Raw genomic sequence first — 22,822 nt, forward strand, 5'->3', positions numbered from 1 at the left:
CTGGCTAGGTACCTGGGTACCTGCTCCTCCTCTGCCATCATCTCCTCAGTTTCTGTGCTGGGGAAGGATGTTCTTTGCCCTTGTGGGTGCTTGCTGAGTTGGCGTGGATACAGGCCCTTGTGTTTTCTGGCGATTTGGGTTTCCTCTTCTTCCTTAACTTTAACTGTCCTCTTTCCCTCTTCCTCCAGCTCCTCTTCCCACTAAATGGGAAACTTGTCAAAGGACTGGAGCCTGGACTAATACATGTCTCCCGCCTTTCAGGGCTCTGGGCATAATAGCTGCTTAAATATGGATGGAGAAATGAATAAACACGTGTTCCTTTCCTGAAAGGAGTTGAGGTGATCACTCAGCTGAGAGCTCGGGCGATTGGAGGAAGGGACTCGCATGCCCTGATTGGCTTCCTGACCTGATGCAGTCTTACCCCTTGGGTGGAAAGAGCTGTTCAGTCCTTACTGGGTGCCTTGAATTCTGCTAGACCCAGGATGGGCGAGGTCACATCTTTAGCTCCTCTGTGTACCCTTGAAATAAGACCCTTGACTTTTCTAACTCTTGGCTTCTTACTTTAAGACGGAGATAATATTGGCTATTGCAGAAGGTCGAGGAGAGGAGTAAATGAGACAGGAGGGGAGGGCAGTTAGGGACAGTTTATCAGATAGGAAGTGCTAAGTGAAGAACAGAGCTGTCGCTGCTATCATCGATAAAGGTAATTGGGAGTTCCCGTTGTGGCTCAGCAGGTTGAGAACCTGACATAGTGTCCGTGAGGATGTGGGTTTGATTCCTGGCCTCACTCACTCTGTGGGTTAGGCGTCTCGTGCTGCGGTGTAGGTCTGCCCATCAGACCTTAGTCTTATAAACCTGACTCTACTGAAGGAAGGGGGGTGCCCCGGCTTATCAGGTGGCCACAGCTGTTTTCCACTGCCTGATTCTTGATCTTTGTCCAGCAATACTGTTAACAGGATGTCCTTCCCTTGCCTTCACCTCCCTCAACCCCCGACATCAAACAGCCCCCTGTGGATTGGTTGGATCCTCATCAGGGATGATAAGGCACCACAGAGTTAAGGTGGAAGCTGGTGTTTCCTCTTCTTTCTTCTCTGTGCCCTGACTGCTGTCTCGTGCCCTCCCAAACTTAACCCCAGGGAGCGTCTCCCCTCTCTTGGTTCTGCAGGATGAAGGGCTCCAGAAGGGAGGGGGACAGAAGCTGGAGCAAGGTTGGGGGTTGTTGTGCTTCCTTTTTTCTTTTCTCCTCTTCTCTGGAAATTCCTGATTGCTGCCCCAGATTGGCTATGTTGGCGTGGCTGGGTCTCCCGTGCTGGCTCTGGAGGCAGCCGTCTATGCACAGGGGCATTCGCCATGTCCATCTACTCCCAAATGTAGTAAGTGAGTGGCCATGAGTCATGGCATTAAAGCAGAGGTCCATCGCCATGGGCTGTCAGTCTGGGATGGTGCTGCCCCTTGAGCAATTCTCGAGTCCACTGACCTTTTTCTTGGGCTTCATGTCTGGTATGGATGTGTCTCTGGGCTTCTCAGGGCACTCACTCAGGGGCACTGAGCAGCTAGGCAGGAGCACGCACCCGTCCCACCACCTGTCCCTGCCTAGGCTGCCTATGGAGCCCAGCTGCTGCTGGGAATTAGCTCTTGATTCCTTTCCTTGAGGCAGTGGAGGTCAGTTTGAGTTTTTTTGTTGTTGTTGTTGTTTTGTTTTTGTTTTTGTTTTTGTTTTTTGCTTTTTAGGGTTGCGCCTGCAGCATATGGAGGTTCCCAGGCTAGGGGTCAAAGCAGAGCTGCAGCTGCTGGCCTACACCACAGCCACAGCAACACCAGATCCAAGCCTCGTCTGGGACCTACACCACAGCTCATGGCAATGCCCGATCCTTAACCCACTGAATGGATTCAACCTGCATCCTCATGGATATTAGTCGGGTTCATCACCGCTGAGCCATAACGGAAACTCCAGGGTCAGTTGCTTTCAAGTGTGGTCCTTGAAGCTCCAGCATTAGAACCACCTGAGTTTGTTTGCAATGTAGATTCCTGGGTACAGGGGAGTGGGTGGGTGGAGGGGGGCGCTCAGGAATCTGCGGTTTTGATTCTCTGCCTGAGCTTGTTTGAGAACTCCTGCTGTGGGAGCCAAGAAACCCCAGCCTGGTTCTGCCAGCACCTGTGTTTTGGGACCTCAAACTGGACACCTGCTCTCTCTGGGCGACAACTTCCTTGTCTGTAACAAGAAACCCAGGGCTCACAGGGTGGCCACCCCAGTTAAGCGTTAAGCAAGTTGCGAAAGCTCCTGAACTAGATGAGCTTCCGCAAACATTCATTGAGTCCATATCTGTCTTCTCCCACCTCGTCAAACTCAGGTTCTGCAACATTCTTTCTGGAACCTCTGGATTCTCAGCTGCTATCCCAGAAATATTTGCTGGCAGATCCTCCCACCTCTCTGGGGCCATAGGTGGGGAACTTAAGCAGACCTGCTGGCTGTCCACTCTCCTTGCTGATGGGTTAGGTTGAAGCTGGTATCATCACCCTTCTAGAAATGGGTCACCCCCCACAAGACCTTGCTTGTAGAACACAGGCTAGAAGAGGCCATGCCTGGCATGCGGTGGGGGCTGAGAACATGTGGATGGAAAGACGGATGACTGCTGTTCTGGTTTTACACCGGAGCACTGTCTTCTCATTGCTGAAGGAAGATTCTGGAGCACATTCTGTGATTGCCAATGAATAGTGCCTCAACCTTGGCCTCGGGAGCCTGGGAGAGGTGGTGGGTAGGGAAAGAATGCAGCCTGACCAACCCTCTTACTAAGCTTCTTCACCTTTTATGAAGCTCCTGAGAAAGTCCCCTCCATCTGTTTCCTCACCTCTAAGCACTGGAAGCGGGGCCTCAGGAAGAGCCGCAGGTGGTAGAGCCCCTCCTCCTTGGGGCTGGCTGGCTGGGGGAGCCAAGGCCTGGGAAGACCCGGCCACTAAGAGACATTCTCAGCTGCTGGCCTTGGGACAGACATGTCAACAGTGGCATTATCTGCGAAGTAAAGGCAAGTCCTTGGGAATGTTTGGTTCTCCCAAGGCCACTGTGGGGGATAGGAGTTGTGTTCAAGGGCCTAGGTGGCCACCGTCACTTCATTTAGGGACTCGCAGAGGTGTCATTGTCTCCCTGCACTGCTTGACTCACTGTCTAGCAAGAACTTTGATAAGATGGACAGAATACCTGTTACCTACTTTATGACGAGCCAAACTCACTCATCAGGTATAGAACAAACCCCCTGGCAAAGGACCCTCTTCAGATCCTGGTTCATCTTGGGTCTCAGACTGTGTCTCCGGCTGCCTGGCTGCTTGGTGCCTCGTCTTGGCTCAGCATGGCTCTGTGGGAAGAGAGCAGGGCTGGGAATGGGACTGTCACAAGTCCGGATGTTACCTCACCACCCATTAACTCTGTGACTTCAGCAGGTTGATTAAACTCAGTTGTGAAATGGAGAAAGGGATGGGCCCATCGCAAGGCTGTGCTGTGGGTATCCTGTAATTCACCTCAATGGATGGTTTGGAGGCTCAGGTTATGTGCTGAATGTGCAGGTGCCTTGAATGCTGTGACATTTTGTGCAAATGTACCCTTTTAGAATTGTTTTTTTTTGTTTGTTTGTTTTTATTTGTTGTTTGTTTTTTTGTATTTTAAATGCCCTTAAAAAAAAACAAAAACCAAAAAACAAAAGAACTCTGGAAGTTCCCACTGTGGCGCAGCAGGTTAAAGATCCAGCATTGTCTCTACGGCTGTGGCAGTGTGGGTTCAGTCCCTAGCCCACAGTAGGTAGAGGATCCAGCATTGATGCAGCTGTTGTGTAGATTGCAGCTACAGCTCAGATTCAGTCCCTGGCTTGGGAACTTCCATGTGCCCTGGGTGTGGCCAAAAAAAAAAAAAAAGAGAGAGAGAGAGAGAAAGACTCTGAACCTGCCTCATGACACTCAGAGTGAAAGGGCTTCCTATACACAGATTAGGTCCTATCTATCTGGTAAAGTGGGACCTTGTATTAGAGGCCACTCCCTTGGTTTACAGGGCTCATCATACCTGGCTTGAGAGTCAGCTCCTCATTTCAGAAGACATCCTGGTCATGCTGGTGTAGGAGCCATGCCCAGAGCCTGCCCACCATTCCTTTTGAGGCCCAGAAGGGCTGTTTGCCAGGGGTTGGCACAAAGCAGCTTTTCAGTCTATGTGCCCTGGATGGCTCCTCTCTTCAGTGTATGAAATGGCAGTGGTGGCAGAACACAGGCCGACTTCATCCCTGCCGTCAGGAGACGGCCCTGGTCTGCCACACCTTCTCCTAGTCCCCTTACCCTTCCCAAGTGGCACTGACCTGGGCTAGTGCGTGGGGACCTGTGGGCCTCAGACACCCCTGGTGATGATGTTGGCTTTTCTCTCCCTGAAATTCTTCTCTCTCTCCTTAGGGAAGAGAGTACCCCATTATTTGCCCCAGGAATGCTATGCCCACATTCTCCTGCTACTCCACAAAAACCCATGTCCTTTGCTAGGGTGTGCCCACCCGGACCAGATCGCTGTCCCTTGCCAAAAAGCCACACGGGCCCCTGGCCACGTCCAGTCTTTGTTGGTCCTTGAATTCTACTTGTCCTGGATTGCATCCCCTCTGGCCACCTTCCCTGTATCTCCCTACACAACAGCAGATAAGGTGACAAATCAGAGTCTGTGAGTGGAGGCCCTCAGCCCCTTGGCCTGTCCATCTCATGAAGTGTGTGCAGCCTCGGATTAGCAGCTACACGTCCATTTATAGGGCACAGCCTCTGACCTTTACAATCAGTTCTTGGGAGCTGTGGTTTCACTGAGATGAGGCACCTCCACCTTTACTTACTGATGGAACACATATTTACGGGGCATCTGCTCTGTGCCACCCAGTGAGCTCTGGGGATGCAGCTCTGAAGATGCAATAGTAAATGGGAAAGAAAAGTTCCTGAGGTCACACTTAAGAGAGACTGGACTGTAAGGCATCCCCTGTGGAGTGAGAGCGGGGAAATGTCAGGCCACGTAGGAGAGGAGATGACCCTGTGTAAGCAGGTCCCTGAGTCCCCAGGCCAGAGCTGACAGTGCTCCTTTCTTGGGGTGGCACTAGATATGGGTGACTTAAGAGTTTTCATGTTGCCAGGTTTAGATTTGTTTTCCTTTCCAGATGTTTCTCTGGGGTCATGAGGCAGGGCTAGTTACCTTATGAAGTTGACTCCTTAGGGAAAAGCTACCTGGAGTCCAGCCTGTCTGTTTCTGGAGGCATACCCTGAACTGGGAGGGACTGGGTCTGGCTTTTGTCAGCACTTTAAGAAACACCTCCCTCTTCTAGGAACTGCCTGTGTGTAAGGCACTGGGTCAGTTTCACCTCTGAAAACCAGAAGGGTGGTGGCTGTCACCAAGAAAGCTCAACCAGACTGAGAGGAAGACTTGGGAGGGTTAGAAACATCTTGTCACATAAACTCCTTTTAGGAATGACAGCACGTGACATTGCGACAAAGCAGACAGTTCTGCTTTGGGCTGTTTTACCATCTGTCAACAGGCAAGGAGGGATTAGTTTGAATGTGGCATCAACACAGCAGACAGTCAGGTCCGTCTGTTGGCTGCTTCGGGCTGGCGTCTGGGACGGGGCTGTTGGAAGTGCCAGCGTGTCTAAGTGGAGTTTACACTGTCTCCACAATGGAGACAGTGAGTCTGCGTCCTGCCCCTTTCCTGGCTTGGCAGTTAGAAATATGCCTCTCATTTTTCCTCTTCTCCAGTTGAGTCTTAGGGGAAGTTCTAAGAGCCTGTGGTCGTTGGCCATCAGCTCTGTCATTAGAGGGACCCCCAAGAAGCCGGCAGTGAGGCTGGCGCTCAGGAAAGGGCAGCAGAGGAGCCTTGGCATCTGATCTCACCTAGACCAGGAGTGAGCCTTTGCAGGTGTCACCACAAGGACAGTTCCAAGAGGAACACCTACCCTTAAGGAGGTATGTGTGTTCCAGGAGGCTCTTGAGTTGATGACTGAAAGCAGCACAAATATGAGACTTAGCTAAAAAAAAAAAAAAAAAAAAGAAGCCCTTTGTCAATATTCCTTTTTTTTTTTTTTTTCAATCAAAAAATTTCCCTGTAGACCTCAGGCCCCTCCCCTAAACTTAGGGCCTTCTCTGTTTAGAGCCCAGAGTACCTCTGCTCTTTAACACCTTGCACTTTCTGAGGATACAGAGGAAACCCAGCCCAGGCTGTAGGCTAAGATCAAGGTGTACTGGCTACTTTAAAGCTTGGTAAGGTGGGTTCTTTGTCTTGCATCTCTTGTCTCCTCCCTTACCTTGTAGTGTGGCGCTAGGTATCAGTAGTGTTTGGTAAATATTAAGTGTGGGTTTGAGGGCAGGTAGTTGATCAGCCTGTATCATAATAGCCTCCATGTCTCATCTTGGAGAGGCCCAAATTGGTGTCCTTCCAGGTTGCATCTGCTTTCTTTTGGTGATAAACCCTTGTAATTCAGCAAACTGCTACTGTGCACAACTTGTTTGCTGTAAAGGAGACTAGAAATTCTTGAGTTAGATTTGAGCTGCACATTTCTGAAGGTTATCTCTTTATTGAGAAGGTATTTTCTGAGCCCCATCTCCGTTCTCCACCATCACGCTGGGCATGGTGTGGGGAGGGGTCGCACAAGGAAATGCTGGTCAATGTCCCCATCCTCACAGCGTTAAAATCTAGCTGGGGAGCCAGCAAACACCCTACATGGAAAGCAAGCAAAAGACGCATTGCATAAGAATGAAAAAATGCCATAGCGTGAGACTAAGTGGTCAACACAACAGACTATGTAGCTGGAGACATCTCTCCTGATTGCTTCATCCAATAGCTGGACACGTGGGAGGTGCTTGAATGATGAAATTGAGCCTGCAAAGACTGTAGGAGTTGTCGGAAGGGCCGTTGCTTCTGTTTTATTCAACCGGTTTCATCAAAGCATTTGGAATCAGAGTGCCGTGGGCTTGAATCTCCATTCTGCCAGTAGAAATTGGGTGACCTTGGGCAAGTTAGAGTTTTCTCATCTGTAAAAACCTAACCAGAGATAATCCTGCCAACTTTACAGGGTGGTTGTAAGGTATTAACTGAAGTAATGTGTGAAAAATCATTTAGCACACTGTCTAGGACACAGTACTCTGTGTGTGTATGAAAAAGTTGACTTCCTTCTAGTTTGAATAATGGCCGAGACCTGAGCATTTAGCCACATTGTTAAGGCTTCAGATATTGTACCCATGGCTTGAGCTTGAAGCCCAGCCTATGACAAGCTACTTAAATGCTAGTTTTCTCAGTTTTAAAACAGAGACTACAAAAGAGAGAGAGAGAGAGAGAGAGAGAGAGAGAGAGAGAGAGTGTGTGTGTGTGTGTGTGTGTGAGAGAGAGAGAGAGACAGTGCCTAGGACGGCAGCTGTGGTGTGGCCCACACAGTGCATCAGCCCTGATTCACTATTCTTACCTTTCCTGGGCATCAGTGACTACAGGCTGTGCTGATCTCACTAGCTTCTGCCTCCTGCCTTTCCCTACCCTCGTTCCCGCAGAGGACTGAGGAAATCAGAGTGTCAGGGTTGTATAAGCCACCAGCACAGGCACAGATTTGAGGACAAACCTTGTGATTGGGAAGGGACTCTAAGAAAGTCTAGAGTTGACCAGCTGTGACCCTGCTTCCCAGGTTCTTAGGGACTAAGCTTAGCCTTTAAAATCCATAAACCCCTTTCATGGGTGATTTTCCCCTAAATCAATGGGATTGTTTTTGTTTCTAAAGGTCTGCTACTCCTTAAGCCTGAGTTGGCCTTTTGAGAAGAAGCCAAAGGCTTGGATTTGGGAATTTCGAAAAATACAGTCATGTGCATGGTCTTTGCGTGCACATGAGCGTGGCCCATGGTGAGTTCCTGGGAGCTGCCTAGGTGGCTGGGAGCTCGTCCTCATGTAAACTGTTCACTTTCAGTGTCTCAGTGCCCAGCAGCCACCTTGCTCTCCTTGCTTCTTTCAGGGGCATCCAAGTCGCACCCCAGGACGCCCTGAGCCTCGTCCACGGGTCCTGTGCTTCAGGGTGCCTTCACTCTAGCTGAGTCCCGTAAGGGGGGCCCTGGAGCCTCTGGGCATCATTTTGCCCAGATTAGCAATTCCCTAATAACTCATTTAGTAGATGTAGACAATGTCTGGGTGACAGTGGCCAAGAGGAGAGAGAGGCATTAATATTAGCAGGATTAGGTACTGAGTGTGCAGACTGGCCTCAGTAGCACCATCTTGGTGGTGCTTAAATGTCCACGCCAGGCGTGGGAGTGGGGATGGGGCCTGAGTGTTGAAGTCACTTCCAAGTTAGTTCTGTGTGTAATTCCCACATGGACGTGGTCCTGGGAGACAGGCTATAGCAGTGGCCTCCCTTCTGGCGCCCTGCTGTCCACGCCTGAGGTACCAGGGTCCACATGCAGTCCCAGGAGTGGGTGGGTGTGTTTTGTATGGGGTGAAAGTTAGACATACTGCGTTTACAGCACATTTTAGTTCCCATAAATTCTGCGTGGAGTTAAATGTTCCTTTATATAGTAACATTTTCTTACATTTGTCTGTGTAGCTTAAGTTTTCCTCCACTGTTGTATTTGTGACCTTAGTGTCCCATTAGTCTTTGGATCATTAGGGCCATTGCTAGTGTACCTAAACATGTGTAGATACACACGTGAGCCTGGTCACCCATCACATGAAAACACCCTGGTGGAGGGTTGTGTCATGCTCTGTGCATTAAGACTCCTTGTATAAGGCAATCAGCTTTAAGCAAACCTGGTATATGAAAATCTAAATCGATCCTAAATTTATCTTTTATGTGGCGCTGATTTTAAAACAACCTCCAGCCCCTTTTTCTTTTCTTTTTTTTTAACTTAGATGTTTCAGTTTATACTTTTATTTTATTTTATTTGGCTACACCTGTGGCTTGTGGAAGATCCCAGGCCAGGAATCGAACCCACATCACAGCAGCACAGCAACCCAAGCTGCTACAGGGACAATGCTGGATCCTTAACCCACTGTGACACAGGGGAACTTGCCCAACCATGTTTATTAATTGATTTATTTTTATTTATGTATGTATTTTTTTAATAGCACACTCTCTTGCCTAGACATCGGTTTCTAGCCACATCTTTCCTATGTCTGGGCTTACATCTGATCTGGAAGGAAGTGATGTTTTCCTGACATGTCATTGAACTGAAGCCTACTCATTCCATGCCCATTTATCCAGTAAACGCTGTTCTATTGACCAGGCCCCAGACCAAGGTCACAAAAGAGGCTGAAAGCCAAAGGATTAGAGGAGTTGGGGCGAGGAGCTCAGGCCTCCCTGGGATGGTCGAGGAAAACCCGGCAAAGGAATTGAGGTTGAGATGGGCTCTCAGAGATTCAAAGAGGGAGACCTTTGCAAGCAGTGAATCTGCTGGGGTAAAGGTGGAGGCCAGATGATGAAAGGTTGCCATTGTGAATCCTTCAAACTGGGGACATTCAGGGCAGCGGATGGAGATGGGACTGGAGGTGAGGAACGCCAAGAACAGCAGGCTGAGGGGTTTGGACGAGGTCATCCCTGGGAGAGGGCCGGCTCCTTGCAGGTCCTTGGGCGGGACCGCGTGGTCAGAGCAGCCGAGGAGTGTGCGGCTGGGTGAGCTGTGCAGGCTGGTGGGGGAGGGGTCACAGCCCCTGAAAGGGGGCGGGGCACAGAGGGAAAGAGGGCATCCTGGGAAAACTGGGGCGGGGCTGGGACAACGTGGGCCTGGGAGGGCAGAAGCAAGGGGGACTGAGAGATGCGAAAGGGCAGAGAGAGGGGGCTGGATGAGGCGAGGGCCAGGGGAGGTGGTTGTGGGGCTGCCATGGGTCAACCAGCACATCTCCTGGAGTCTCCTCCAGGGGGTCTCCTCCCCTGCCTGCCGCCTTTGCTGGGAGAGGGTGCAGGGTGAGGAGCCCTCCTGGTGTAAAGCGTTCAGCTGAGTAGTCCATGCAGGTGAGCTCTGAGCCCTCAGAGCGACCCCCTGAGCTGGATGGTAAGGACCAGGCAGTACCTTCCTTTGTGGATTAGGAAACGGGCACAGACAGAACTAACTTGGCAGCATCAGACATTAGTAACCAGCAGAGCTGGGATGTGACTCAGACTTTTCTGATCCCGGAGCCTGAGCCCTTAACTATGGTATAGAATAATGACGTCTCTGAGGGATGTTGGGGTGGAAAGGAGGAGGGTGTGGGGTTCATTCTGAAACAGTGTTCCCTCTTAAAATGAATCACTTGGGTGTGAGCTCCTTGAGGAGAAAGGTCAGCCCCTGATTAGGCCGTAAGGAGGCCAGGGGCTCTGCTGCAGGGAAAGCTGCTGACCCAGTCGGGGGACGTTTCTGATCATTGGCTCCAGAAAGCCAGGTCCTGTGAGCCCTGAAATATGAGAGATATGTATCCTGATCTGGTGACAGTGTCCAGGGGAAAGGAATGAGGCAATGGGGTCCAGCCTCAGGGCTGAGAGTGGGCTCATCTTCCTCTGACTGGGAGGGTGCCTGGGGGAGGATGGGGCCGAGGAGGAATGAGGTCGGGTGGGTGAGAACCTGCTTGCCAGGCAGTTGCCTCCTCCCAAGAGGCGCATCCTCCTGCTGGCCAGTAGGCTGGCTCAGGAGGATGAGGTGCCTGGGAGCCTAGCAGAGGGCTAAGATGGGGGCCAGTGGTCTCTCCTTGTTCCCCTAGGACTGAGCCCTCACCACGCGGTTGACACAAGCGCCCTGCCTTTTGTGGAAGCCCTGGGGTCCTCCTTCAATGGCCTGAACCTGTTCATGACCAGGCAGCATTAGGAAGGCAGCTTTGTACCAGGGTTCTGATTCAGTCATAACTTGGGGCTTTGCAGGGGTGCCCCACGTGGATAGTGATGGGGACAGTGGTTCTGTGAGCTGACAGAACACCTGTCATGTTGTCTGATGGATTAAGTGTGGGCGTCTTACCGCAGATGCAGCCTGGTGGTTTTCTGGGTTTATTTTTGTTCTGCCAAGAACATGAACCAGAATGACAAGTAACCCTGTTGTATAGCACAGGGAACTGTATTTAATCACTTGTGATGGAAGATAATGTGGGCAAAAATGTATGTAAATGTATAACTGGGACACTTTGTTGTACAGCAGAAATTGACAGAACATTGTAAATCAACTATAATAAAATTTAAAAAATTAAAAAATTAAAAACAGGAGTTCCCATTGTGGCACAATGGAAACAAATCTGACTAGGAACCATGAGGTTACAGGTTCGATCCCTGGCCTCGCTCAGTGGGTTAAGGATCCGGCGTTGCCATGAGCTGTGGTGTAGGTCACAGACGTGGCTTGGATTCCACGTTGTTGTGGCTGTGGCGTAGGCTGGCAGCTGTAGCTCCCATTTGACCCCTATCCTGGGAACCTCCAGATGCCGTGGGTGTGGCCCTAAAAAGCAAAAAATAAATACAAATAAAAAACAAGCAGAAGAAAATAGAATAACAAGTGATGCGTGAGACAAAGTATGGCTTCTTCCTGTCACCAGAAGCCTTCAGGCCGCACAGGGATGTTTTTAACAGTGACATTTGTCCTGGAAGTGCTTGTGACCACTGCTCTTACAACAGTGTTTAGATATCACCCTTGAGTTAGTTGGCAGAAAGGGCAAAAATCAAATCAAAAATAAAGATTGAATATCTCTGTCTGCTAATCCATCCTTCATTCACTTTTTTTGTTGTTGCTGTTCATTTTAGGACCGCACTCGCAGCATAAGGAGGTTCCCATGCTAGGGGTCGAATCAGAGCACTACACCACAGCCATAGCCACAACGGATCCTTAACCCACTGAGTGAGGCCAGGGCTTGAACCTGCGTCCTCATGGATGCTGGTCAGATTTGGTTCCGCTGAGCCATGATGGGAACTCCCATTTACCCAATTTTGATTAAACATCTTGCTTTGGGGTGAAGTGAATCCGTATGATTAGGCTCATAGGCTCTGAAGAACTCAAATTGTAACTTGTGTATTGTGTGTTTGTCTGTGTATTGTATGTTTTGCCATGACTGTATTTTGTTGAGGAGGATAAAACTAGAACAAATGCTGGGATGTAAGGCAGGTCAAAACCAGTCAGCAGTGATATTTAATAGTTTGTTCATGGCCCAGATCTCTGGTTTTCTGTGAGCGCGAGAAAGGTGCAGGCCAGCCACGGAGAGCAGCATTCTCCCAACTCCTTAAATTCTTCTTGCACTGACTTGGGCTGCGGGTCTCTGATCCTATCAGATGCTTGACAGAACTCAAAGGAGTGAAAATATGGCTTCCTTGTTGCCTAGTATCACGCCATTTCCTGGGAGGCGGGAGGTGAGCTGGGGCCCAAAATCAGGCAGAACTGGTTTAGGAGCTCAGCTCTTCAGCTGTCTGCAATGTGTGACCCTAGGCTGGATGCCGACCGTCAGTTTTTCTCATTTTTGTCTTCGTTGTAAAAATTCTTGGCTTAGGAATTCCCTTGAGGGCGCAGTGGGTAAAGGATCCAGCATTGTCACTGCTGTGGTTTGGGTTGCAGCTGTGGCACAGGTTTGATCCCTGGCCCTGGAACTTTTGCATGCTGCAGGTATGGCCAAAAAATGCTGGGTTAAAAGAAAAAGATAAGTTACATTAGATACTCAGTGCCTAGTAGATGCTCAAAAACTAGTTGGCCATCCTACCAGCTTCCCATAGTCTCCCACACTCTTTTTTTTTTCCCTTACTACTGTGAGTAGAGTGTGGTTTGTAGGAAGAATGCGGACTCCAATGGGCAGACCCGTGTGATTCTGCCAGCTTAGTGGAGACAAGGTCTTCCACTAACATACATCCGTTTAACTGTCTTACCAGCCGCCATGACTGAGTACCTGCTAAGAGACAGACGTAGGAACTAGTTGCTGGGTGTAGAGCTATGCACACTTACCGAACATAGCTTTCAAGAGGCAGGGAAAAGGGAGTTCTTGTCATGGCTCAGTGGTAACAAACCCAGCTAGTATCTATGAGGACTTGGGTTCGATCCGTAGTTCCACTCAGTGGGTTAAGGATCTGGCGTTGCCGTGAACTGAGATGTGGCTCAGATCCCACGTGGCTGTGGCTGTGGTGCAGGCTGGCAGCTGCAGTGCTGATTCAGCCCCTAGCCTGGGAACTTCCACATGCCACAGGTATGGCCCTAAAAAGACAAAAAAAAAAAAAAAAAAAGGCAGGAAAATAAAATAACCAAAATAAAAAAGAGGCAGCAGTTTACAGTCTAATCCCTATGTTTCAATTTCCACACTGGGCATGAAAGAACTGCCAGAGCCAATTTCCTCCTGGAGAAAAGTCACTGCGAGACAGTATCGCTACCTGGCCAGGGTTACCTTTAGCGCCCACACTGGCTGCCCACACCACATAGGCTCACACGCCACCCACACAGGCTTAGGATGTGGACGGAGAGTGGGGTGGGACCTCTGATGGGTCAGGCATGTAGCTGGGAGGACTTACCTCTTGAGGCAGAAGATCACTAGGAATTGGGTCACCCTACATCAGGGTCCTTTTGAGAATGAAAGGATTCCAGGACCTTGAATGATGCCCCATATGTTCCCTCATTCTTACAAAAGGGATCCGCTGGGATACTATGTAACTTCTAGATCTGCAACTTCAGAGCACTTGGGAGGCCAGCTAGGGCACAGTGGTTCAAGTTTCTGGCTCTGAAAGTAGCATTTGTACCTCTGCCTATGGGCAATTTTTACCTTCAGCGTCTTGGAGATCAGCAGTTAAAAAACTGGACTCCAAGTCTGACACATGTGTGTGAGCGAGGATCAGATAAAGTTCCAAGGACTTGAATATCTTCTCTTGTGGAGGAGCTGCACCCTCGGGCCTTCCTCAAGGCTCTTAGCCTTGAAAGGTACTGCCAGCCCCAAGGAAGAGGAACTTTCCAGAGATAGCAGGAGACCTGTTTTCTTTTCTTTTTTAAAAAAAAAAAAATTTTATTGAAATACAGTTGACTTATAATGTATTAGTTTCGGGTGTGCAGCAAAGTGACTTACATATATATTCTTCTATTACATTCCCTTCCATTATAGGTTATTATAGGATAGTGAGTATATTTCCCTGTGCTATATAGTAGGTCCTGTGGTCATCTGTAAGAGCTCTGTTTTCTTATCCCTATTCTTTTTTTTTTTTTTTTTTTTTTTTTAAAGCCACACCGATAGCACATGGAAGTTCTCAGGCTAGGGGTTGAATCAGAGCTGCAGCTGCCAGCCTACACCACAGACACTGCAACATCAGATCCGAGCCACATCTGTGACTTACACCACAGCTCACAGCAATGCTGGATCCTTTAACCCACTGAGCGAGGCCAGGGATCGAACCCACATCCTCATGGGTACTAGTCTGGTCCTTAACCTGCTAAGCCACAACAGAAACTCCCCATCTCGATTCTTGCCAGAACTCTTATAACCCTGAATGAGTCACTTACCTACCAAATCTTAACGTCCCTTGGCCTCCATTTGGTCTTCCAATAATCGAAACAAGTTGTAATAGAGGATGAGAAAGGAACTCTCAAACTATTAACATTCTATAATTTCAACCCATAAATATCACCATTCTTGTTCCCTTTTGTATCTTTCTTTTGAATCACCCTGCCTCACTAGATTGTAAAGCTCCATGAAGCAGAAACCCTGCCATGTACATCACTGTACTCCCTGAAAAAATGTAGCAGAATACATTACACATAGTAGATGCATTAAAGACCAGTTTGAGGGACTTCCCGTCATGGCACAGTGGGTAACAAATCCGACGAGGAATCATGAGGTTGAGGTTTCCATCCCTGGCTTGCTCAGTGGGTTAAGGATCCGGTATTGCTGTGAGCTGTGGTGTAGGTTGCAGACATGGCTAGGATCCCGCATTGCTGTGGCTCTGAAGTAGGCTGGTGGCTACAGCTCCGATTAGACCCCTAACCTGGGAACCTCCATATGCAGTGGGTGCGGCCCTAAAAAGACAGAAGACAAAAAAAAAAAAAAAATATATATATATATATATATATATATATATATATGCCAGTTTGATTTGTTGATTATATAGTGGTATACATTAGAACAACCCTGTGCTGAGACTACTGAGGGTTTTTGAGAATATTCTGGAGTTGAGAAAGGAACTACCCTGAATGGCTGTCATTGACAGGCTGGAAAATCAATCAGAATCATCAGCTGATAATTGGTGTTAACTGGCCTGAAAGCAGATTGCTTCTCTATTTGCAGTTGCTTTCAAGTTCAAGAAAGGAAAATTGGCACCTAGGACAAAAGATGTTGGCTTCTCTCCTCTTAGAATCAGAGGCTTATCTGAATTCCCATGCTGTTTTCCAAGTTCTGCCTTGGTATTTCATGTGACAGAAGGTTTGGGGAGTTGTATCAAAGCCAGTTACTCCTGAATCAAGGCAGTTCTGACCTTGGGAACACCCAGGGCATGTTATCTGTCAGGCTGCTGGAGTTTGAACTCCAACACAGATATGAGATGTTTCAATTTGTTGATATGGATGTGTGTGTGTGTGTGTGTGTGTGTGTGTTACACAATACAGCCAGTTTCCGTGTGCCCTTGTATTTGTGTGTATAACTTTGTACAGTAGTTTGTGACTTTACACCACAGATGCTTTGTAATTATAAGATACACAATGAACTTAAGCATTTACATTGTAATTATGGTGACAACCTTAGGCTTCCATCTTTTATTGAATGTAAGTTTGGGGGGCTGTAGTGTGTATAATTTTCTGTCAGCTGATCTTTCAGCTCCAGGTTAACAGATTCAGTGAAATCAAAAATTTAAGTGGCACCAAGAGTTCCCATTATGGCGCAGCAGAAACAAATCCGACTAGGAACTGTGAGATTGAGGGTTCGATCCCTGGCCTCACTCAGCGGGTTAAGGATCTGGCATTGCCATGAGCTGGGCTGTAGGTCACAGATGTGGCTTGGATCCCGTGTTGCTGTGACTGTGGTAGGCCGGCAGCTACAGCTTCAACTCAACCCCTAGCCTGGGAACCTCCATATACTGTGAATGCAGCCCTAAAAAGCAAAACAAACAAACAATCTTTTTCTAGGTATTAATAGTGAGGGTGGCTAGGGGTATATGAGTTGATTTGTCAATCAAAAGAAAGATCTCTGGAAGTTCCCGTTGTGCCTCAGCAATGACTGACCCAACTAGTATCCATGAAGACCTGTATTCAATCTCTGGCCTCCTCAGTAGGTTAAGGATCTAGCGTTCCTGTGAGCTGTGGTGTAGGTCACAGAAGCAGCTCTGATCTGAGTTGCCGTGTCGTGTGTAGGCTGACACCTACAGTTCTGATTCAGTCCTTAGCCTGGGAACTTCCATATGTCACAGGTATGGTCCCAAAAAGACCAAAAAAAAAAAAAAAAAAAAAAAAAAAAGAGAGAGAGAGAGACAGATCTCTGGTATCTTGAGGAGGGAACCATCACTGCTCCAGTTTTAAATTTTTTTTTAAAGAAATTGCAGGTTATGGATTCTTACTAGGAGTCTCTTAAATGTGTGCTGTTATCTCTTGGCCATTGGTCCTATCATTGATTGTCTCTGTCTTCTGTAGCTTGGAATTGCCATTGGATTCTTGGTCCCTCCTGTCTTGGTGCCCAACATCAAAGACAAGGCTGAGCTGGCCTACCACATCAGCATCATGTTCTACATTATAGCAGGGGTGGCCACTCTGCTTTTCATCCTTGTCGTCATCGGTAAGGTCATTAGTACACTTACGAAGGGGTGCGGGGAGGCCGGGGACCCTTGGGTCAGGACCTTATAAACATGACCCTCAAACACCATTCTAGGTGCCATGTATTCTATAAAATATATTTGCAGAAACGGGAAGCCAGGCCTCTAGTGGACTTCAAGTGTTTTAGCCTGAGTAGTTACTGGCAGTAGAGTGCTAGCTGGGCCTGTATACTTTGTTAGCTGCTCAGTAAAGGTTAGTTGTAATTCACCAGCTCCCCAGCATGACCTCATTAGAATTAAGGGTCAGCCTGCTGATCTCCCTGATGGAGCCCCAGTGAGCACATCATAGGCCCTGTGCTGAGCGTGTCTGACCTCACTGACTCCTCCACAGCCCTGTAGACAAGGTACCATTATCAGCCTCACTTAACAAAGAGGAAACCGAGACTTGAAGGGAGTTAAAGACATTATTCAAGATTAGATAGTAAGTGGCAAGAGACAGGAGTCAAGCCTAAGCTTATTTTACTCCATACTCTAAATTTCTGAAACAGAAGAAAACAAAACAAGATTAATCCCAAGCGCTGATATTCTCATATATTCACCTGAGAATGCCTGGGGATTACATTTTAAAATGCTCTTTATTTATTTCAGAAAAATTTTTTATTAAAGTATAGTTGATTTACAATGTTGTGCCCGTTTCTGCTGTACAGCAAAGTGACTCAGTCATGCATATATGTACATTCTCTTTTTTTCTATATTCTTCCATCATGGTCTATCCCAGGACACTGGATAGAGTTCCCTGTGCTATACAGTAAAATGCTTTTTAAAAATGTTTGTAAGATATGCTTATTATGGAAAAATGTAGAAAATCGTGACCATTTACTTAGACTTATATCAGTTGATGCCAACTACCAACTCCAGAGAACTGCTATTAATTAATTATATGTATATTTAATCATTGAGATATTTGGCTAGTGTAATTTATATCCTCATTTATCATCTGAGTGATATTCTCGGGCTCTGATACATTCAAAAAGAATGTAGGAGAGGTTTTCATTTCAATGAGTCACTCACCTGTCTCCAAGTTAAACCAGCTTTATTCCTAATATCTGAAATTCCACCCGACATGTTAAAGGTTTCATTCCTTCCTGCCAGCCTCACCTTTTTTACCTTTTTTTTTTTTTTTTTTGTCTCTTGTCTTTTTAGGGCTGCCCCCATGGCATGTGGAGGTTCCCAGGCTAGGGGTCTAATCAGAGCTTTTGCCACCCACCTACGCCACAGCCACAGCAATGCCAGATCTGAGCCGAATCTGTGACCCACACCACAGCTCACAGCAACACCGGATCCTTAACCCACTAAGCGAGGCCAGGGATTGAACCTGCAACCTCATGGTTCCTAGTTGGATTCGTTTCTGCTGAGCTACGACGGGAACTCCCAGCCTCACCTTTTTTTTTTTTTTTTTTTTTGTTGTTGTTGTTTTAGGGCTGCACCCATGGCATATGGAGGTTCCTAGGCTAGGGGTCAAGTTGTAGCTACAGCTGCCAGCCTACACCACAGAGCCACAATGGGAACTCCCCAGCCTCACCTTTAGAGTCAAACAGTTTTATACATGAGCCTCATCCAGTTGTCCTCACCTCTCTGGGGTCCACAATGAGGAGGGCCTGCCTGATGGCTTTTCAAAGCTCACGGGATCTCTTTGGACAGAGGACTTGGTGTCCCGGGGAAGGTGAGATGCTGTGGGGCTGTGGCTGAGGACAGGAAGGAGCAAATCTTGGCCACACTTGAAGTTTCAAATTGTCATGTGCTCAGCCCTAGATTCTGTGTTCTTTGTAGTTGAGATCCTGCGAATGGGACTTTTCTACACTTGACATTTTACTAGTAAGTACATAGAGTAGCTCACTGAGTAAAGAACTGGAAAATCTTATCTGAATTGTGGTTTGTGCTTGTGAAATCCTTGAGCAAACAGCTGCTGTTGCAGAAGTTTAAAAACCCTTTGCCTTGATTTCTTTCCCCTGATAGAAAGGGCTGAACGGGCAAGACAATGGATGAGAGGTTGCCAACGGTGGGAAGTTATCCAGGACAGTTTCCGGAGAAGGAGGAAGCGGGGCTCTGAAGTCCTGGCTGGAGGGTTATCTGGGTGGAGGGGGCAGACCTTTGATCTTGCGGAGAGAAAACCTCGTTTCCAGAGCTTCCTCTCAGTGGAGACCGACTACTGCCCTTTCAGGGCTGTTCCTACTGGGGACAGCATGGTGCTTACTTGGGCCCAGTGAGGGGACCCGTTTAGCCAAACAACTGGTTAAAGTGACCTGCACCCCAGAGAAGTGGACAGCAGGCAGTGCAGGGAAATGGATAGTAGCAGTGGTACTGAAAATGGAAGTTAGAGCAGTTGGTTTTCCCAGGGTCCCTGGCCCCCCGGCCCCAGTCCTCCCTGTCAGAGTGGCCACTCCTGAAAGAGCGTGTGCTAATCTTCTTGTTTCTTCCTGAGGTCAGTGTCTGACTCAGACTTTGAGAAACGAGGGATGGACTTGAGGTCTTTCCAGTAGAAGGAGATCCTACCCCTTATTCAGGAGCGTGTACTGGCGGCGTGTGCCAGGCTCTGTGCTACACATGGGCAACACGGTCCCTTCCCTCTTGGGAGCAGCCCTGGTGCTGAGTCCTTGGCTGGGCTCACTGATCCCAAAGCCTCAGCTCTCACTTCCTTTCTCTCCCTGTGTTACTATGGGTTATTGTCCCTGCTCCGAGGCATGTTATTTGCTGCTTGTGCAGGGGCTCCTTGATGCTTGATCACTGCTTGGGAAGCCCGATGATTGTGGCCATCCAAAGACCATGAAGAAAAAGTCACTAAAGGCACATTCACTCAGCCTCAAGTGACAGTGAGATGCAGCTTCAAGTGAGGAGGCCGTGAAGGATTTAATTGAAGAATTAATATTTCCTTCTGGAGCCTGAGTTGCGTCTCAGACAAGGGACTCTGCTCTCATCAAGGTGTCAGCTCTGTAGAGGTAGGACCACAGGGATTGCAGTGACCTGTCTGTTTCTTCCCTTTCAGTGTTCAAGGAGAAGCCTAAACATGCCCCCAGCAGGGCCCAGTCGCTGAGCTACACCTTGGCGTCCCCTGATGCTTCGTATTTAAGTTCCATCATCCGACTCTTCAAAAACCTCAACTTTGTGCTGCTCATCATCAGCTATGGTAAGAGGCAGTGTGAACAGGAGTGAACTGGGAGTGGGAGACAAGAGGCTGCTTGTGCCTGCACATCTTACTGTTTCCATATCCCCAGTGCATATGTGAAGACATTGTTTAGAGTAACCAGAAGAGCCAGCTGTGCCTCAGGGCCTTTGCATGTTCTGTAAAGCTTACCTGGAAAACCATTCCTTCCCATGTCAAGTTGTCTGACAAATCCTGGCTGATGCTCTGTGTCTCATCTCCCTTTGGTTGCATAAAGCAGTGTCGGGTGACCTTTCCTCTTTTATTATACTGTTCATAGTGCATCTTAACACTTAGTTTTAAAAAAAATGTTTCCAGGTCTGTGTTCCATTCAGCTGTGAACCCCCTGAGAGTAGGGATTTATGTCTTTTTATCTTTATAGTTCTTTAGCAGTGCCCAGCCCAGAGTAGATACTCCAACAGTTATCAAGTAATAACTGAATGAATGGATGGATATTGACATGAGTCTTGCCCCATGAACCACTCCTCAGCCAGTCCTTCATCTTGTAAGGTGGCTCCTTTTTTACCCGAATGCAAGACAATATCCCTCCTTCATTTCATTTTCCTGGCTTTGGGTAAGATGAATTTCAATACTTGTGCGGGTGGATTGGCTTGTTTTCCCAGCAAAGTGTTCGTTGCATCTGCGTTCTAAGAGAGTTACTGAGAATGTTGTCCTAGACGGGGGGGCCAGGACAGAACCTCAGGGCAGTCCATGAAAGGTGTCTTTACAGATCCACCCAATTGTACTGCTCTCCAACATACACTTGATCCATTTAGCCTCCAGTTTGTTCAATTGAAGTTAACAGTGTGTATCATGCTCAGTAACCAGAAGAAACAAAGAGGTGAGGTTGACTGGACATGACTTTTTCTTAGTGAAGCCCCCGTTGGCTCTAACCTCAGATTTTCTAGGCTCTCAAACCATGTGTTTTATGATAATCAAGAGCCCTGACTCTGCACCAAGACTTTTCATATATTACCTAACTCCCAGCACACCCGGGTGAGGGAAGTAGTATAATTTTCCCCATTTAACAAATGAGGAAACAGGAACTCAGAGAGATTAGGTAATAGCGCAAGAACACCCTGCTTTTAAGAGGCAGAGCCAGGATTCAAATACAGGTTTGTCAGACGCCCAAGCCTGTCTTCTTAGTACCTGATCTGTAACTGCCTATACGCCTTCCTTGAACTGTGTCAGCGTTTCATTTTAGGTTTATCAGTGCCCTTTACCTGAGTTGAAATGTGTATCTGCTGAAGCAAGGCAAGAGAGGTACCATCCATGGTAGAGAGGCTCACCTGGTTTTCAGGCAGACACTCAAGTTCGGTGTCCTCTCACCTGGAATAGCCCCAGCTCACCATGTTCACCATCAGGGCCTCTGCTCTCCATTCCGCCCTCTCTCCAGCATCTCAGTTCTGAGCATGTCCCACCTGCATTCATCCACAAAACAAAGTTTCCAGTACTGGAGTTGCTGTTGTGGCACAGCGGGTTAAGAACTTGACTCATATGCATGAAGATGCAGGTTTGATCCCTGGCCTTGCTCAGTGGGTTAAGGATCCGGCATTGCTGTGAGCTATGGTGTAGGTCACAGGCGCGGCTCCGATCCTGCATGGCTATGGCTGTGGAGTAGGCCGGCAGCTGCAGCTCCAATTCAACCCCTAGCTCGGGAACTTCCATATGCCACAGGTTTGGCCCTAAAAAGGAGGAAAAAAGCTTCCAGGACTTAGGATGGCCAACCAAAGATGTTAAAGGTTTGCCCGTCACTGGAAGGCATTCAAGTGTAGGTAGAACCAACCCCTTAGCAGGAATATTGTGGCAACTCAGGCTGTAGATGGAGAGTGAAACCTGATAATCTTTGGCTTCCCTCCCAGACTCAGATTCCATGCCCCTAAGAACTTTCCCTTCTCCCTAGAGTTAAAATCTTGAGTACCTTAATCTTTGACCATCATAAACCTTATTGCATCCAACAACATGGTATTTGAGGCCTCCCTTGAAATTCTAGGGCAGATGAGTGCTTGATAAATACTTTCTCTGAGTGAGAATAGTGGTGGTGGGGATAACCGGGCAATGGTCTCATTTTAGAAGCTGCAGTGTTCAGTGCTGGAGGCTTTTGATGGCAGAGTCAGGTCACTGGATCCATGGCAGCAAGAGATATGAACACAGCATACTGGGAACAGTGCGGCTCCTGGTTTCAGAGGGCTCAGCTCTGGGCCATCCTATAGGGACAAAGCAGTTCCTTCTCCTTGGCTCTTGTATGGCTGCTTGCCTATGTGGTCTTCAGTCTGGCAGAGTGCTGGTTTCCCTGTGCTTTTGAACATGCTGCCTTATCTATTTGGATAAGTGATAACACAGAAAATAATGGGGGAAGCATTTCTGGAATACCTACTCTGCTCCTCCATGAAAATAAGGACACTAGCCAACATTGTTAAAATCAGTTTCCTTTACAGAGTTCTTGTGGCTCAGTGGGTTAAGAACTCAACAGGTATCCATGAAGATGCAGGTTCGATCCCTGGCCTTGCTCAGTGGGTTAAGGATTTTATGTTGCTGTAAGCTGCGGCATAGGTTGCAGATGTGACTCAGATCTGTCATTGCTGTTTCTGTTGCACAGGCTGGCAGCTGCAGCTCCAATTTGACCCGTAGCCCTGGAACTGCCATATGTCGCAGGTGCAGCCCTAAATAGGAAAAAAAAAATCAGTTATTTCTGAGGCTTTGGTTAAAAAGGCTTGCAACAATCCAAGGAGCATCTGTTCAAGACAAATGTCTAAATAATGGTAAAGCAGCAAGCTTTGTATTTTAGTTTGCCCTATTCTAGTCCCCCTCTTCCAGACTCTATGGTAGCCTTGAAAACCAGCAGCCTCCCAGCCACAGTAGCTGTGAAATCTAGCAGCTTCATAGCCACTCTTGGAGAGGGCCAAACAATTTTGGAGCTCCCTCAAAAGTCCCATCCCTAGGTCACTCTCTGACCTGA

General features: G+C 48.0%; 1 protein-coding gene across 4 annotated transcripts in view; it reads left to right on the top strand.

Annotated features, from left to right (window-relative positions):
- The window catches only part of FLVCR2 (FLVCR heme transporter 2), a 54,775-nt gene that overhangs the window by 11,706 nt on the left and 20,247 nt on the right, over nt 1-22,822 (top strand). For all 4 annotated transcript variants that reach the window (XR_014809038.1, XM_084966468.1, XM_084966467.1 and 1 more), the window contains 2 exon segments: nt 16,546-16,687; nt 19,708-19,848. Coding sequence is in view for 3 of the 4 variants with exons in the window: in XM_084966468.1 (XP_084822594.1) it covers nt 16,546-16,687; nt 19,708-19,848 (283 nt within the window). In the remaining variant the exon portion in view is untranslated.

Source organism: Sus scrofa, chromosome 7 (genome assembly GCF_054392235.1).
Source record: "Sus scrofa isolate SSC_HxYL_T2T_F1_AM1 chromosome 7, Sscrofa_HxYL_maternal_Yorkshire_Landrace_v2.0, whole genome shotgun sequence".
NCBI lineage: Eukaryota > Metazoa > Chordata > Mammalia > Artiodactyla > Suidae > Sus > Sus scrofa.